The following is a 17,539-nucleotide window of genomic DNA, read 5'->3' on the forward strand; positions in this document are numbered from 1 at the left end:
ATTAGCCATGCTCATTCCTTAGGAATTCTTCACCCGAGTCTGCTTTTTATTTTTTTTTTATTTTTTATTTTTTTCCAAGTCTGCTTTTTAAAAAACAACTCACTGGTGTGTGAGCATTCCTTAAGGGAAAGTTGATAAACGTCCTATCCCAGGTAGCTGGATTAATTCTGAGGTTTACTCAGGTGTGTGTCATCCTGGACTTGGTAATAAATGCAGCTGAGAAAATTAGTCATCTCTGCATTCATCATAGAAATCTTGTTAAAAATATCCACAAATGTGAGCCATCTAGGGTGGCCTTCCAGAAAGTGCTTATTCCTATAATTCTTCGGCTTTCTGTTTATTAGCCAGGAGTTGACTTTGTGCTCTCTCCACTTTGTCCACTAGAGGATGCTCGCTTCCCCTAAACAAGTTTCAGTTTCTACAGCCTGTATAGATTCCCATTGGAAAACTGAATGATTGTTAGGTACAAAGAATGTTGTCTTTGGTTGTTAATAAAAAGAGCCATCCTACATATTTTTCCCTTCACAGGTAACATCCCACAACAAGGAACGGCGTTCCAAACGGGATGAGAAACTAGATAAGAAATCTCAAGCCATGGAGGAGTTAAAAGCAGAGCGCGAAAAACGGAAGAACAGAACAGGTCAGTGGGGAAAATGTAATGGCTACTTTGTCTCTATAATCATATGATTTGATGCTCTGGTACCTGGTTACATTTCTCACCCCCTTTTATAAGCTCTTTTTTATTTTTTAAATCCTTATTATGGGTAATTCCAAACACATGCAGAGAATAGTATAATGAACCTCCATGAACCTGTCATCCAGCCTCAACAACCAACTCATAAACAGTCTTGTTAAATCTATATTCCCCTTGGGGCACCTGGGTGGCTCAATGGGTTAAGCCGCTGCCTTCGGCTCAGGTCATGATCTCAGGGTCCTGGGATCGAGTCCCGCATCAGGCTCTCTGCTCGGCAGGGAGCCTGCTTCCTCCTCTCTCTCTGCCTGCCTCTCTGCATAACTGTGATCTCTGTCAAATAAATAAATAAAATCTTTTTTTAAAAAAAATCTATATTCCCCTCTTTTATTGGGTTATTTTGAAGTAAAGCACAGCATCACTGTATTTCAACCATAAATATTTCTGTACATGTCTTGAAAATATAACCACTTTTGTTTTAAACGTGACTACAGTATCATTATCACATCTAAAAAATAGTAACAGTGACTTTCCTTTTTTTTTTTTTTTTTTTTTTTAAGATTTTATTTATTTATTTGACAGAGAGAGATTACAAGTAGGCAGAGAGGCAGAGAAGGAAGCAGGCTCCCTGCTAAGCAGAGAGCCCGATGCGGGACTCGATCCCAGGACCCTGAGATCATGAACCAAGCCGAAGGCAGCAGCTTAACCCACTGAGCCACCCAGGCGCCCAACAGTGACTTTCTTAATATTATGAAATATCTAGCCAGTGTTCAGATATCTCTAGTTGTATAGTTAAAATATACTAATTTGGTTGTTCAAATCAGAATCTTAAAAAAATCCACACATTGTGATTTGTTAGTATGTCCCCAAAGTTACTTAATCTGTATAGGTTTTCCTGTTCATCTCTTTTATTCCCCTTGCAGCTTATTTTGAAGAAACGAGGTTCTCCATCTTATAGTTTCTCAGATGCTGGGTACATCCCATAGAGGTGCTGAATGTGTTTCTCTGGTATCTTGAATTTTCTCTAATTTGTAGTTAGAGCTAGGGAATTGGACACATTCGGATTTGTTCTGTTTCTGTTTCAGTTTCTGTGTGGCAGGTTTTAGGTTGTGATGTATACTTCCATTAGGAAACACATAATACCTTTCACATTTTGTGATATTACCAGCTCTGTCACTTATTTTTGCCACAATAACGTCAAATAAAAGACTGCTCCAAACTCATAAATACGCCTTTGCTCCTGCTTGTGGATCTGCAGTTGAGCAGTGGGTTACCTCATATGTATGTTAGCTGGGATAGTCTCCAGGCTGCAGATTGGGACCAGCAGTCTCTCTCCCTGTTACACCTGTCTCTCTCCCTCCTCAGACCAATATACCTCAGGCACATTCTTCTCCTGGTGATCGTAGGAAGGTAATAGGGCAAGCAGAAATGCGAGATAACTCTTGAGGCCTAAACTTGACATTGGCACATGTGGTGTCAGCTCTTTGCATATTCCATTGGCCAAAGCAGTCACATGACAAGCCCATTGTTAATGGCTGGGAGGACTCCTGAGTCACATGGCAAAGGGCATGGGTACAGAGAAGGATGAAGAATTGGGAAATAGTAATATGTTCTATCCCAGCAGCCATTGGTAATCATTACCTGGATCATTTAATTCATTATGAGTTGCAGAATGGTGATATTCTAATCCCTCATTCTTCATTTATTATCTGATTTACTTTTCATAAAAAGAAACTTCTCATCAGCTATTTAGTTATCATTAGATACATTTTGTATGAAAAAGGCAGAATAAATGCTGGATTTTTTTTTTTAACCTTTTATTACTAGTTTTCAAAAGAATAAGATAGTACCTTAGCAGATTCCAAATGTGACCTCTGTTGTTTCTTTGCTTATTGTGTGTGTGTGTGCATATGTATGTACTTTTTAAAGATTTTGTCTATTTATTTGAGAGAGAGAGCACAAGTGGGGGGGAGGAGAAGCAGACTCCCCACTGAGTAGGGGGTCCCCACACTGGGCTGGATCCCAGGACCCTGGGATCATGGCCTGAGCTGAAGGCAGAGGCTTAACTGTGACTGAGCCACTCAGGTGCCCCTATTTGCTTATTTTGAATATCATGTGAACTCATGGATTTAAACATCCTTTTGTGTGTTTTAGTCCCTTTCAGTTATTATTGACTCTCAAATTGTACCATCTTCAGTCACTAGCCTGAGTCCTTTAGATGTGAGACCTCAGTAGTCATTAGTTTCTTTGCTTTCTGGATTTTGAATCTGCCATTTCTCTAAAGAACCTTTTTATGAGAAACTGTTACTAGACACCATAGTCCAGACATAAGGAGGGCTCATGCTACTGGGTTGGCTACTACTTCTAAGCCTTTCAGTACAGCTAGCTTTTTTTTTCTTTTTTTCTTTTTTAAGGATAAATTTTTACCCTTATGAGTTCCATATTGATAAGTCCATTTCGGAATCAGAGGGAAAAGGTTTTTGTTTTGTTTTTTATAACAGCGTTATTGAGATAAAACAAAGGTAGCAGGATGCCTGGGTGGCTCAGTCAGTTAAGCATCTGTCATCAACTCAGGTCATGATCCCAGGGTCCTGGAATTAAGTCCCGTATTGGGCTCCCTACTCAGCAGGGAGCCTGCCTCTCCCTCTACCTGCTGATTCCCCTGCTTGTGCACTCGCTTGCTCGCTCTCTCTCTCTGACAAATAAATACATAAATAAAATCTTTAAAAAGAAAGAAAAGAAAAAGACAAAGGTAGCATACTCTTTACTCATTTAAAGTATACAAGGCAGTGGCTTTTAGTATATTCACAAAGCTGTGAGATAAAACTCAGTAAATTTTAGAATGTTCCATTACTCCAAAAAGAAAATTTGTATCCCTTAGCCATCACTGCCCCCAGCCCCGAGACCTGTCATCCCCCAGTCTTAGGCAACCTGTAATTGACTTTCTGTCTCTGTAGAGTTGCTTGTTCTAGACACTTCATATTTCACTTAATATTTTCTTTAAAAAGTACATACTATTTCCTAGATTTATTCATGTTGTAATATGTATTAATTCATCCGTGGATGTATATGTTTATTTTATCCATTCACCTGCCAGTGAACATTAGGGTTCTTTCCAGTTTTTGACGATTACAGATAATGCTGCTGTGAGCATTTGCATATAAGTCATTGGGTAGACATATGTTGTCATTTCTCTTGAGTATTTGCTTAGGAGTGAAATTGTTAAGGCATATAGTAGCTCTGTATTTGACCTTTGAGAAACTATAAGACTGGCACCTGGTGGGTGGCTCAGTAGGTTAAGCATCTGCCTTGGGCTCAGATCATGATCCCAGAGTCGTGGGATCGAATCCTGCATTGGGCTCCCTTTCCGCTGGGGAGCCTCCTTCTCCCTTTACTCTCTTTCTCAAATAAATAAAATCTTTAAAACGAAAAGAAAGGAACAAAAGAAACTACCAGACTGTTTTCCAAAGAGGTATTTTTGCATTCCCCCCAGCAAAGTATAAATGTTCCAGTTTTTCCACCTCTTTACCAAGACTTGTCTTTCCGGGAATGAAGTGGTATTTCTTTGTGATTTTGATTTGCATCTTCCTAGTGATTAGTGGCTTTGAGCATCTTTTCGTGCGCTTATTGATCACTAGGGTTTCTTTGCTGAAATGTCTGTTCAAGTTCTTTGCCCATTTTGTGTTTTGTATTTTCAAAGATTTTTATTTATTTATTTAAGAGAGAGTGAATGAGAGAGAGCATGAGAGGGATAAGCAGACTCCCCATGGAGCTGGAAGCCCGATGCGGGACTTGATCCCAGGACTCTGGGATCATGACCTGTGTGGGTTTTTTTTGTTTTGTTTTGTTTTTTATTTAAAGATTTTATTTATTTATTTGACAGGCAGATCACAAGTAGGCAGAGAGGCAGGCAGAGAGAGAGGAGGAAGCGGGCTCCCTGCTGAGCAGAGAGCCCAATGTGGGGCTCGATCCCAGGACCCTGAGATCATGACCTCAGCCGAAGGCAGAGGCTTTAACCCACTGAGCCACCCAGGCGCCCTGACCTGTGTTTTTTTTTAATCATGTTCTTTGTTGTTGAATTTTGAGTTCTTCAAATATTTTGAATATTAATCCCTCATCGGATAGATGATTTGCAAATATTTTCTTCCATTCTGTAGGTTTCGTTTCACTCTTGGCTAGTATCTTTTCATTGCACAAAAGTTTTTAATTTTGATGAAGTACAATTTAGCTTAATGTTTTTTCTTTTGTTGCTTATGCTTTTGGTGTCATATCCAAGAAATCATTGCCAAATTCAGTGTTGTGAAGCATTTCCCTTATGTTTTCTTTTAAGAGTTTCATAGTTTTAGCTCTTACATTTAGGTCTTTGTTTTTTGGTTTTGGTTGGCTGGTTGTTTGGTTTGATTTGGCTTGGTTTGGTTTTTAGACAGAGAGGATGGGGAGGGGCAGAGGGATAGGGGGAGAGAGAATCTTATTTGGAGCCCTGTCCAGGGCTCCATCTCACAACCCTGAGATCACTGAGCCAAAATCAAGGGTCAGACATTTTAGACTGAGCCACCCAGATGCCCCACATTTAGGTCTTTGATTCATATACAGTGTAGAGTAAGGGGCTAAGTTTTGTTTTGTTTTGTTTTCGCATGGTATGTTCAGTTTTCTCAGCACTGCTTTTGAAAAGACTTACCATTTCCCGCATATATACCCAACAGGGGGCTTGAACTCATGGACCCTGAGATCTTTAAGGAAACAAAAATCTTACTTAACGAAATGAAACAAAACAAAGTTTCCAAATCAAAGTCCTAAAGAAGATACATTCAAAGAGATTTAGTATCTATACCTTTCTATTTCATCCCCAGCCTCCCTTCTGTAACAGGCAACCTTTTAAACAAATTTTTTATATCGTATCCTATCCTATTTTTTTTTTAAATGAAAGGAGGCAGATTCACCTTCCATCTTAAGATTAATGGTAGCTCACTATGCATACTTTCCTCTACATTGCTTTTTTCACTTAACCACAGATCCTAGAGGTCACTCCTTAGTTTTTATATCACATAGTGATTGGTAGATGACTTTTTTTTTTTTTAAAGATTTTATTTATTTACCTGAGAGAGAGACAGTGAGAGAGGAGAAGGTCAGAGAGAGAAGCAGACTCCCCATGGAGCTGAGAGTCCGATGCGGGACTCGATCCCGGGACTCCAGGATCATGACCTGAGCCGAAGGCAATCGTCCAACCAACTGAGCCACCCAGGCGTCCCAATGACTTTTTTTTTTTTTAAGTTTTATTTTATTTAAGTAATCTCTATACCCATTGTAGGGTTTGAGCTCGTGACTAGAGATCAAGAGTCGCATTCTCCTACGGAGCCAGCCAGGCGCCTCTAAACTACCTGGGTTTTTGTTTTTGTTTTTGTTTTTTTAAGATTTTATTTATTTATTTGACAGAGATCACAAGTAGGTAGAGAGGCAGGCAGAGAGAGAGGGAGAAGCAGGCTTCTTGCAGAGCAGAGAGCCCGATGTGGGGCTCGATCCCAGAACCCTGGGATCATGACCTGAGCTGAAGGCAGAGGCTTTAACCCACTGAGCCACCCAGGTGCCCCTAAACTACCTGTTTTTGAAATAGAATTCTATTGGAAAGCAGCAATGCCCATTTGTTTCATAATTGTAGCTGCTTTTTATCTATAGCAGCAAAGTTGAATAGTTGAAATAATGACCACATGAAGCCCAAACCTAAAACATTTACTGACTGGCCCTCTAAAAAACATTTTCTAACTCAGGATGTAGTGTAATGACTCATTCCATTTTTTCTTTTCTTTAAAGATTTTATTTATTTTGGGGTGCCAGGGTGGCTGTCAGTTAAGCATCTGCTTTTGGCTCAGATCATGATCCCAGGGTTCTGGGATTGAGCCCCACGTTGGGCTCCTTGCTCACAGGGAGTCTGCTTCTCCCTCTCCTCTCCACTCTTGCTCTCTCTCGCTGTCTCTTTTTCTCTCTTGCTAAAATAAAGATCTTTTAAAAGATTTTATTCATTTATTTATTAGAGTGTGCGCCCTGGAGGGAGAGGAAAAGAGAATTTAAAGCAGACTCAGTGCTTAGTGCAGAGCCCAACCTGGTGCTCAGTCCCACAACTGTGAGATCATGACCTGAGCCAAAACCAGGTGCCAACCAAGTGAACCTACTACACCACCCAGGTGACCCTGGTCCCTTCATAGCTGCATAGTACTCTGTTTAAGTGGATGTACTAGAGGTGATTCAGCCACTCCCCTGTGCAGATATTTGCATTGTTTTCAGTCTTCTGCTAATTCAGATAGTGCTTTAAATTGCAAATAAAGTTTTTCTCCAAGACTCTCTGAAGACATCACAAAATTTTCCCCATCTTTCTTGCCCATCTTCAAACATCTGGAGTGTAACATAGGTAACTCATTAGAGTTGGCAACCCTTTCTGCCCACTTAGCAATAAGCTTCCAGCCCTTTTTTGTCTATTAAAGATCGACAGTTGGTGCCTGAATTTTGTTTGTTTGTTTTAAAGATTTTATTTATTTCTTTGAGAGAGAATGAGTGAGAGAGAGCATGAGAGAGAAGGTCAGAGGGAGAAGCAGACTCCCCAAGGAGCTGGGAGCCCGATGCGGGACTCGATACTGGAAGTCCAGGATCATGACCTGAGCCGAAGGCAGTCACTCAACCAACTGAGCCACCCAGTCGCCCCGCCTGAATGTTTTTAACTCCGGTTTAACTCGGTTCTTTTTGTAACCCCGGTGATCACTGTGCAGTCCAGAGAGGATAGGGCTGTCTTTTGAGTCCCTTCCCATGTCCTGGTTCTTTTTCAAGCATAGAAGATGTTTCAGTTTCTTATTGAGAGAATGTGGATAAACATTTCCCCTTTCTTTTTAGCTGAGCTCCTCGCTAAAAAACAGCCATTGAAGACCAGTGAGGTGTACTCTGATGATGAGGAAGAGGAAGAGGATGACAAATCCAGTGAAAAGTCAGACCGCTCATCCCGAACATCATCATCTGATGAAGAAGAGGAGTAAGCTTGTGTATATTTCGGTCTAATAGTCAGGATAGGTGGGTTCTTTGGGGAGAAACTTAGTGTAGTTTCCAAAGTCTTCTTGTTTGGGTGGTGAACTTCGATTTAGTTCAGTACCCTGAATCGTAGAGCTGAGTTCCCTAACATACCAGTCCAAACATGTGCTCCTGCCTTTGGCTCCTAGCCTGCACCTCTGGGCATTTTGTCTGGGCCTGGCAGGTAGGCCCTGACTTCATGTCACCCTCAGACTGGCCTGAAGTTTCCATTACTTTTTTTACTCTGGTAGATTATCTGGAATGACAGCCTCACTGAAGACAGTTCATAGGAGCAGGGTTCTGTTACCACTCTTTCCTATGACTTCATTTATTTCTCTTACAGTTAATCCCATGTACTTTGGTTAAGTGTTAAGAAGTCGGTAGTATTTCTGTATCTTGATCTGATTTGTTGTTGTTTTGTTTGTTTGTGGGGTTTTTTGTTTTGTTCGGTTTTTCCAGAAACAACACATGCTGGAGGCTGGGGGTGGGGAGGGACTGAGGGAGGGAGAGAGAAAACCTTAAACAGGCTCCATGCCCAGTGTGGAGCCCAACATGGGGCTAGATATCACAACCTTGAGATCATGACCTGAGCCAAAATCAAGAGTCGGGGACACTTAACCGACTGAGCCACCCAGGTACCCCTTGGTCTGTTTTTATGAGGAACACTTTTCCCATTACCCTTTATTCCTCACAGGAAAGAAGAGATCCCTCCCAAATCACAACCAGTCTCCTTACCCGAGGAATTGAATCGGGTTCGATTATCACGGCATAAGCTAGAGCGTTGGTGTCACATGCCCTTCTTTGCTAAAACGGTCACAGGATGTTTTGTACGGATTGGCATTGGAAACCACAACAGCAAACCAGTTTACCGGGTTGGTGTTTCTTTCCATGGACAATTGTCCATGTTTTAAATATAATGATTCTTGACTGGGAGTAGGAGCTGCTGAACAAGTCTGTCACTTTTCTGCTACCATTTGATGGGAAAATAGACTCTAATTGAGATGCCTGTAGAATAATGACAGTCTGAGGTAACCAGAGATCGTGCATGACCTGCTGCCAGAAGGAGTCTTTGGAGCCTAGTGGCGGGGGGTTTAGATTTAGAATAACTCTCTTTATTTTTCCTTTCATATAAAAATGAGGAGAGAGACATTTAGGGAGTATTCATTGGGAGTTACATAATCTGGAAGCTTTGTTCATTTGAAAAATAAATAAATGAAAAATTTCCATGTTACATACTGAATGACTTCTGAAGCAGAATTATATTGAGGTTTAAAAACAAACACAAAAACACCGAAAACCACCCTCCAACCTAATAGAGGTGGTTTTGTGAGTTCTGGCACTGCCTCTATGATCTGAATGGCTGGAACATAGCTGTTTGATTATTTTTTTTCCTTTTCTTTTTGTTTGTTTTAGCCTGGGTTGTACGGTTTTAATATGTGTTTACCTCCTTCTGTGAGGACCAGCAGCCATGCTGTGTCCCAGAAAGCTTGACAAACAGAAACTGACTTCTGTGGTCTTCTTACTTGCTTTATAAAAGTGACCTCTGAGATCCCAAGCACATCCCCTTAGTAAGGTAGAATGAAGTCAGAGGGGACGCTCCTGATGGCCGCACCAGGCTAACTGCCGCCTCTCCTGGCGCTTGCTCACTCTGTGTTCGGGGCTCTTGGTGCTTGGCCATCCGAGTTCTGAACCTGAGGAAGGGGCCCAGAGCACCTGGCAGCTGTGGGGTCCTCTCAGTGCAGGGTCACTCATCCACAGCTTAGGTGGGAGTGCGGTGGAGAGCTCTGAAAGGGTCTCTTTTTAACTGGCTTCACTGTCCTTTCACTTAGGTGGCTGAAATCACAGGCGTTGTGGAAACCGCCAAGGTTTACCAGCTCGGTGGCACCAGGACAAACAAAGGGCTACAGCTACGGTAGGGGAGGCTCTGCTAGGACGGCTTCTATTCCTGCTGCCCACCGGCACTGCCTAATGGGGCTGCCATACTTGCCCCGTGGGGCATTTCCTGTTAGAGGGAACTTGGAGGGAAGCTTATTCTTCCTTTACCTGTAGGGAAAGGTAGGGGAGATCTGGGACAAGAAGTGGGAGGACACAGAGAAGGAAGAAGGCAGCTTGGGAGCTCCCTGCCACCCAGAGCCCTGCGGGCATGTCCTTGGTGACCATGGTCAAGAGGCTTGCTTCTGGTCCTGGCTCTGTCCCTCACTAACCTGACCTTTGACAGTTCAAGTCACCTTTCAGGACTTGGTTTCCTCTTCAGTAACATGATCCTTACGGAGTACCTGCTACGTGCCACTGTTCTGGGCATCAGGATAGAGGCAAAAACAAAGTAGATACACTTAAATCCCTGTCCTCTTGGAGCCTGAAAATTCTAGAGATCCAGTGTAAGAAGTAGAAGCAGTTTGCCAGGATCACTGCAGGTAGCAGCTGATGGATTCGGCTGTACGGTGGCCTCATTTGGTCTCTGTGGTCTCCACTCCTGTCCCCATTATCTTTCCTGGTCTGTTTTAAAAGAGCCAGTTGGGGTAGGCAGTGACCATGACATGCAGAGAGTGACTATCCCTAGGAGAATGACACTGACTCACTTAATTTTGGCACCATAGGAGTTAGTCAGAAGGCAAAGTGCTTTCTCTCAAGGGAATGGAGTTTCCCTGTCATTCAGGTATCTTCATAATATTTCATACTCTTGCTGCCCGATAACTGTGACAAATTTTATGGTAAATGGGCTTTTGAAGCACTGGCCAGGTGCATTTTTTCCCCAGTCCTAGCTGTGATTCTTTATCCTGGCTGCCCATTAGAACAGCCTGGGAGGTATTGTTTATTTAATTCATCATTCTGATTCAGTTGAACTACAGTGGTGCTTTCACATTAGAATTTCTACAGATCTTTCTGGGTGATTCTAAACGTCAGCCAGGGTTGAGAACCACAGAGATGGGTGGTTCACAGTCTGGTTGGGTTGCCTTGCTGCTGCTGCAGGTAACATACCCATTCTTGGAGATGCTGTCTCTTTTTTATGTAGGCATGGCAACGACCAACGAGTGTTCCGCCTAGAATTTGTCTCAAACCAGGAATTCACTGAAAGCGAATTCATGAAATGGAAAGAAGCGGTAAGTGGATAGATGGCACCTAGCACTTTGTGAAAACTCTGAGAATGTTTCCAGAATCTCTTATTAATGACCTTTTGTCGTGTTTTGGTCTAGATGTTCTCTGCTGGCATGCAGTTGCCCACTCTAGATGAAATCAATAAGAAGGAGTTGTCTATTAAAGAAGCTCTTAATTATAAATTCAATGATCAGGACATTGAAGAGGTAAGAAACCTAGTGCCCCAGAGACTGGAGATTTTCAGTAAGAACCAGTATTCAAGAAGATCGTAACTTTCTTTCCTTTCCCCGTATCTGGGCGTTTTTATCTGTGCTACTATTGCAGAAGGATGAGAGAATATTGCTATTACTATCCAGATGTTCTCTGTACATTCTCATTTGAAGTCCTAGAGTAACAAAGTGTACTTCAAGTTCAGGGATCTGTATTCTGCTAGGCTTGGTCCTTCAAGAGTTTCCTTTCTCCAAAACCTTTTGGTAAAGTTCTTTGATCTCTGTTCTCTTGGACAGTGGCTAGCCTTACAGTACCAGGTCCTTGGGCTGCTGCTGCTTATTGGTGCATTTTCCTTCAGACTGTGCCAGAAGAATCTCCGTGACCCTGGAAGCAGCATAGTATTCCTTGGAATTAACTCGCTCTGTCTCTCTGGGGCTTGACACTGCTATAGGAAGAGCAGCCCCCTTTTAACTAGCTGCTAGCCTCCAAAATGGCTCACTTACCCTGTCTGCAGAAGTAGTGTAGGAATACTTCACTGCTGGTATCTCCTCTCTGGTACAGATTGTGAAAGAGAAGGAAAGGTTCAGGAAAGCTCCACCCAACTATGCTATGAAGAAGACTCAGCTGCTAAAGGAAAAGGTGAGGACTTGCACTTGAATCTCCTTCCTTGTCCTGTAAGATGTGAAAATCAGACTTGTTCATCCCCTGCTCAGTTAGTGGTGGCAGGATTGGGCTCCAGAGGAAGCAACACTGTGCCTTCCTGGCACCTAGGCACCATCCCTTGGCCATATTTCTTTCTGTAAATTGTGTCTGTTCCATTCCCTCTACTTTCCTAGTCCCTTTTGTTTTGTGTGTAATAAGACAGAAGCCAGGGTCCTCTCAGCACTGGGTCTGAACAAATGATGTTGCCATGCCCAGCTGAGGTGGGTGGCTTTCCATTTTTCACATCAGGATGGAGGGTGAGCCTTGGTAGGGTGAGTGAGTCCCATGGGGCCTGAGTTCTAAGGTCAGTGTTACACATCCCTGTAGCAGGGGCCCCGGGCCAGATAGGTTATGGCAGGGTGTTAACTACTATAATAAGAATTATACCTTGCATTTGTAAAGTTTGTTTTCAGTGTCCTTTCATATTTCCTGTCATTTGTTCATCACATGAGCTGTCTTGCCTGTGCTGGAAGTAAGGGGAGAGATGATACAAGGCCTGTCATAGCCAAAAACAAACACATCTCTCTGTGTGCAGGCCATGGCTGAGGACCTGGGGGATCAGGACAAGGCCAAACAGATCCAAGACCAGCTGAATGAGCTGGAGGAGCGGGCAGAGGCCCTGGACCGCCAGCGGACCAAGAACATATCCGCCATCAGGTATGTTACAGAACCTTGGGCTCCCATTCTGAATGCACAGACCTTGCCACAATCATCAGGCCAGCCTGTGGCCTTGCACGTGCAGCGCTGGCTCCATGTGGCTCCAGGGTCAGGGCTAAGGGCTTCCCTCCCTTCTTCCACAGCCCACTGACTCACCCTCTTACTCCCCCATAGTTACATCAACCAGCGGAACCGGGAGTGGAACATTGTGGAGTCTGAGAAGGCCCTTGTGGTGAGTAAGACAACTTTATTTAGATCACTGAAAACAATTTTAATTAATAAAATGATAGGAAATCTTCTGTACATCTTGTTCCCTTTTATTTTTTTAATTACTGACGTTAACATGTACATTTCACATACACGGGCTCTGGGTGCACACACAGACCCATAAGATTGATCGATTGATGACGACAAGCAGTAGTCTCCTGCCCATCTTACCCTCCCCATCCCTTAACCTCTGCTCCGCAGGTGTTCATCTTTATCGACTTTTGCTTTCGTTCTGTTGTTGCCCCCATATCTGCTCTGGTCTTGAAGGGAAGACGATGATAGACCACTTTTGACTTTCTTTAGCCCTTGAAAAGACTGTTATTTATACGTAAGTTCAGGATAAATGAAAGACAAGGGGGAAAAAAAAAGACACAGTTCTGTAATGCACGCTTTCTGTTATAGGCTGAAAGTCACAACATGAAAAACCAACAGATGGATCCCTTTACCAGGCGGCAGTGCAAACCTACCATCGTTTCTAACGTGAGTGCCGAAAGAGGACGTTTTTAGTCAGGACCTAGATTCTAGGACATAAAATGAATTCCATTAGGAGATTAATAAGGAAGTTAAAAATAATGTTGTCTTAGTGGGATTTGCATGGCTCGAACTCTTGGGTCTGGCTACCTCTTTTTTTTCTTTTCAGTTTTTTAAAATCTTACTGTAGGACGTGCCGAGAGTGAAAACCTGGCACGGATTTCTAGACACTTCCAGACTCCCCGCTCTGTCTGCCCCCACCACCACCCCTGCTGGTGTCAGGGTGGGTTTACCAGTGCAGCAAACATGAGGAATGTGGAGGCTGGGCCACCTAGGGCCAGGCCAGCTTGGGGCTGGGCTTCAGAGCTTTAATTGCTGCTCTTTGCTGCCTTGAGGAAAACCCCACTGAGCTGTTGATGGGTCTACTGTGGTGCTTGTCATGTTAGTGGTGGTTGATGGGAAAGAATCTGGCGTAGCACTGTGTGAGTGTTAAATACTCTCTGAAATAATGTAATCTCTCTCTCAGTCCAGAGACCCAGCTGTTCAAGCTGCCATCTTGGCCCAGCTGAATGCAAAATACGGTTCTGGAGTATTACCAGATGCTCCGAAGGAAATGAGCAAGGCAAGTACGGTACTGCCCTGAGGCCCGCAGAGCAAGGCTACTGGCCCGGATGCTCGGCCTGCCGTAGACCTGACTCATCCCACCCAGAGGAACATCGCCTCCCACTTGCAGTCCATTCTCAGTCCTGATTCTTGATAAATACGATAAACAGCTACTGAACTTTAGTCGGACAACCTAAATGCTAAACCCAACGCCACTACTTAAGTAAGGCCTGGATTACAGCATTAGGTGACTGACACGTAGACCTCTGAACCACATTTTCTCACGTGTAAAATGGGGGTAATACTCTATCCTCTGTCTCGTGGGATAATTAGGAGAAGCTGATGACACATAAGGATCAGATGGTTGTAGAGGTGAAAGCTCTTTGAAAACTAAAATGTTAAACGGAGAAACTGCCCATTTAGAAGCAGTTTTTCGCATAAGTTAGATCTTTTCCTGTGGAGCCCAAACTGTCCCAGGAATTTCTGAAATCTTGGGTCAGAAGGTGGCTTATTGTCTTAAGCCTCCCCCCCGCATCCCCCTCACCACTGACATGAGCCTTCCCTTTCCTGTCGTAGGCTTCAGAAAAGAAACCTTTTGTGGCCTCTCCTGTTCTGAGAGAAGGAATCAGAAAGGGGCCTTCGCAGAGAGAGCTAATGAACTTGAGCCAAAGCTTTTTTTACCATTAGTGGCTGCTGCTTCTTGAAGTCTGCTTGCATTTATACTTTTATAATGAGTTTTTCTCTTCACATTGCAGGGTCAGGGAAAGGATAAAGATTTGAATTCTAAGTCAGCCAGCGACCTCTCAGAAGATTTGTTCAAAGTACATGATTTCGATGTGAAGATTGATTTACAAGTTCCCAGCTCGGGTAGGTGAGGGTGGGGGAGTGGAGCTGGCTGAGGACCAGAAGGCATCAGGGCTGGACTTGGCCAGCAGGGAGGCCCAGTGTTCGGGAGGCAGGGCGGGTGTCCACTCGTCCGTATCTGTAGAGGCCACAGTAAGCGCGGCTGCAGGCGTGTTTGAGAGGGAGCAGGGCCAGGCAGGCAGGCTGCCGGAAGGAGTGCCTCGCAAGACTAAAAAGGACCTGGTGGTCTCCTCAGATGCCAATTGGCTCTTCTCTCCCACAGAGTCAAAGGCTTTGGCCATCACCTCCAAGGCTCCACCAGCCAAAGATGGGGCTCCACGGAGATCGCTCAACTTGGAAGACTACAAAAAACGACGAGGGCTTATTTGAGCGCACCCAGCCTGCTGCTTCTGACCCTGCATGCCCCATCACAGTGTCCTCTTTTCCTCTTTTCCTTTGATTTGCCCTCTTTGGGCTGGAGCAGCAGTAGAACTGGGAAGAGACTCTAGAACTGCCAGTCATCTGTACTATAAACCATTTGCTGTATAGACCTCCCTTGTCTGCACCATCTCCCACCCACCTCCCGGGCCTCTCACCCAGTGTGGGCCTGGGCTCTCGGGCTTTATCCATGTCTTTAGATTTGTGTTTGCCCTTTTTTGTTTTGTTTTGTTTTGTTTTTGTTTTTGTTTTTGTTTTTATTTTTGTTTTTGTTTTCAAACCAGCACAGTTCATTGGCCACTCTGCACATATTCAGTATTAGCGTGGAGCTGGGATTCCTGCTGGAGCCCCTGGAGGCAACAGCAGCAGCACCAGGCAGTCTCCCCCGCGGGCTGCCTTGGACCCAACCATTGACCATTTGGCCCCGGACCCTTGTGGAGGGAGTGGGGACTGGGCACCTGCAGTCCTCCTTCCTCTCTCCTCATCTTTCTCTTCTTCCCATCTCTGCAAAAGAGAGGTTTTCAAATCCAATTTAGTTTCCAAAAAGTGTACATTTGTGGGGGGGGGGCTGTTTGAGAGAGAGAGCGTGAGCGCGCGCGCGTGCGTGTGTGCGTGTGTGTGCGTGTCTGTAAGTGTGGATTTTTTTATCATTTTTTTAAAAATGCAGTACTCTTTGTATCGGTCTGTCATGGATCTATAGCTGTTTCAGATATTTTTCAGCTGTACATGAGCATCTGAAACTGCAAGAAAGAAACTCATTAAATGTGATTCTTCTTACTAAACAGGCCTGACTGCTGTAGCTATGTAACATCCCCTCCCCACAGCCCTTTCCCCACTCCGCTCCCTCCTCAGAGAAAGCCTCCCCACCACACACTCCTCACACCCCCTACCCCCTACCCCCGTGTGGTCCCTGCCCTGTAGGCTGTGTCCCAGCAGGCAGGTGGGAACCCCCCTAGCCAAGTACCAGACAGGGCAGTGCACGTGTCTTGCTCCCCCCATGGGGACAGCCCACAACTTCTTGGATGCACATAGACTGTGTCTTTTCCCCACCCCCACGTACTTGTCTCTTCCTAGTGATTCTGTTTTGCTGTTTCAGGAGGAATGATAATTTCGTTTTGTTTCTTTGAAGAGAAAGTATTCCACGTGACTGTGGCAAGAATGAACACCAAAAGGTCTCGGTTGCAGATGTTACAAGCATGTGCAGTTTTGTGTGTGTGTGTGTGTGTGTGTGTGTGTACCTATATATATGGTAAGCATATATATTGTTGTGCAGCTAGGGGGAAGCCAGCAAAGAAGTGTGTATGTCTTTATGAAATGTTTGAAAAGAGATAAGCTGACGGCTTGATAATCATTCTCAGGTGTAAAGCTCCAAGTGTAAATAAAAGTGGCATTTAACAAATCTTTTCAGAACAAAGTACAGCTGACTATATATACCAAGAACTAAGCTAAAGAAACAGCTGAGAGCGGCCGAGTCCCACGAGAGGGAGAGGAACTTAGAGGCTCTGCTCTGTACTTCTTCACCCTACTTTTCTGTCAGGAAGTGGGATGACGGGAAATCACAGACTTTGGTTGTATGTAAATGGAAAAATGAACTTGATGACTCTTCTGGGTTTAGTGGAGCCTCGGTGTTGCTTTAACTTAGTTTACACTTTTTTATTTGAAAACGAAGCAGCAATGGATGGTTTTAAAAAAAAAAAAAAAAAAGTATTGTGACTGTAAACCTGGTGAACTGTGACTGTAATCCAGCTCTGTGGTGGCTGTGCTGCAGTTCGGTTGGGCAGAGGTGGGCAGTGGACTCATTAAAATCATCTATACTTGAACAGTCCATTGGCCGCAAGCCTTTACAGACTGTTGTGTAAATGTGGAATCACAGACCGCGAACCGTTGCCCAGACTCCGGCGAAGTCCTGGAGGCTGCTGGGACCTCTCCTATCATGACGAACCTGGACTGTTTTCTCTTTCTGGTTTTCAGAGACATGAAATTAAAGAACCCATCTAATTTGCTGGAGTCATTCTGATCCACCATGTAGATCTGTATTTAGTATCATTTGGATTTGGAGAAGTGTCGATTACATTATGGCTGTGTAATAAAATTTTTATTAAAACTGCATCACACCTGTAGCCGCTTTACCCCCACGCCCCACGTGCAGCTGTGGAAACTTGGGCTCCTGAGACACCAGCACACGGCCAGGAGAAAGGCCACCCAGCGGACCCCCTGAGGAGTCTCCTTGGTGGTTGGAGTCAGGACGGAAGACTCCTCTCCAATCTCCACTGAGGCAGGGCCTCTGAACCAAGACCTTGACCAGATGAGACCTGGACCAGACGTAAGCAGTTGGCTTGGTCTCCCACCCCACCCACAGCGGGGTTTCTCGGCAGTTCTCGGTATATTTCTTAGGCTGGGGAGTTGCTGCCATGGCACCCTGCTCCACGCCTCCCCCCCACCTCCCGTGTGGTTTCAGTGTTGAAGGGTGCGGCAACTAAGGCTGTTTTATACATTTTCACTTCCTTCCAA

General features: G+C 44.2%; 1 protein-coding gene across 1 annotated transcript in view; it reads left to right on the forward strand.

Moving 5' to 3' along the window:
- RTF1 (RTF1 homolog, Paf1/RNA polymerase II complex component) overlaps positions 1-17,137 on the forward strand; it is a 54,003-nt gene extending 36,866 nt beyond the window's left edge. The window contains exons 6-18 of the mRNA XM_004751144.2: positions 529-640; positions 7,571-7,706; positions 8,436-8,613; positions 9,571-9,653; positions 10,755-10,842; positions 10,936-11,043; positions 11,609-11,686; positions 12,285-12,406; positions 12,581-12,638; positions 13,076-13,153; positions 13,671-13,766; positions 14,503-14,614; positions 14,874-17,137. Of these exons, the coding sequence (XP_004751201.1) occupies positions 529-640; positions 7,571-7,706; positions 8,436-8,613; positions 9,571-9,653; positions 10,755-10,842; positions 10,936-11,043; positions 11,609-11,686; positions 12,285-12,406; positions 12,581-12,638; positions 13,076-13,153; positions 13,671-13,766; positions 14,503-14,614; positions 14,874-14,980 (1,356 nt within the window). The 3' untranslated portion in view covers positions 14,981-17,137. The remainder of the gene's footprint in view (positions 1-528; positions 641-7,570; positions 7,707-8,435; positions 8,614-9,570; positions 9,654-10,754; positions 10,843-10,935; positions 11,044-11,608; positions 11,687-12,284; positions 12,407-12,580; positions 12,639-13,075; positions 13,154-13,670; positions 13,767-14,502; positions 14,615-14,873) is intronic.
- Positions 17,138-17,539: the final 402 nt, after the last annotated feature.

This window comes from Mustela putorius, unplaced genomic scaffold (genome assembly GCF_011764305.1).
Source record: "Mustela putorius furo isolate JIRA1106 unplaced genomic scaffold, ASM1176430v1.1 tig00003898_pilon_pilon_pilon, whole genome shotgun sequence".
Classification (NCBI taxonomy): Eukaryota; Metazoa; Chordata; class Mammalia; order Carnivora; family Mustelidae; genus Mustela; species Mustela putorius.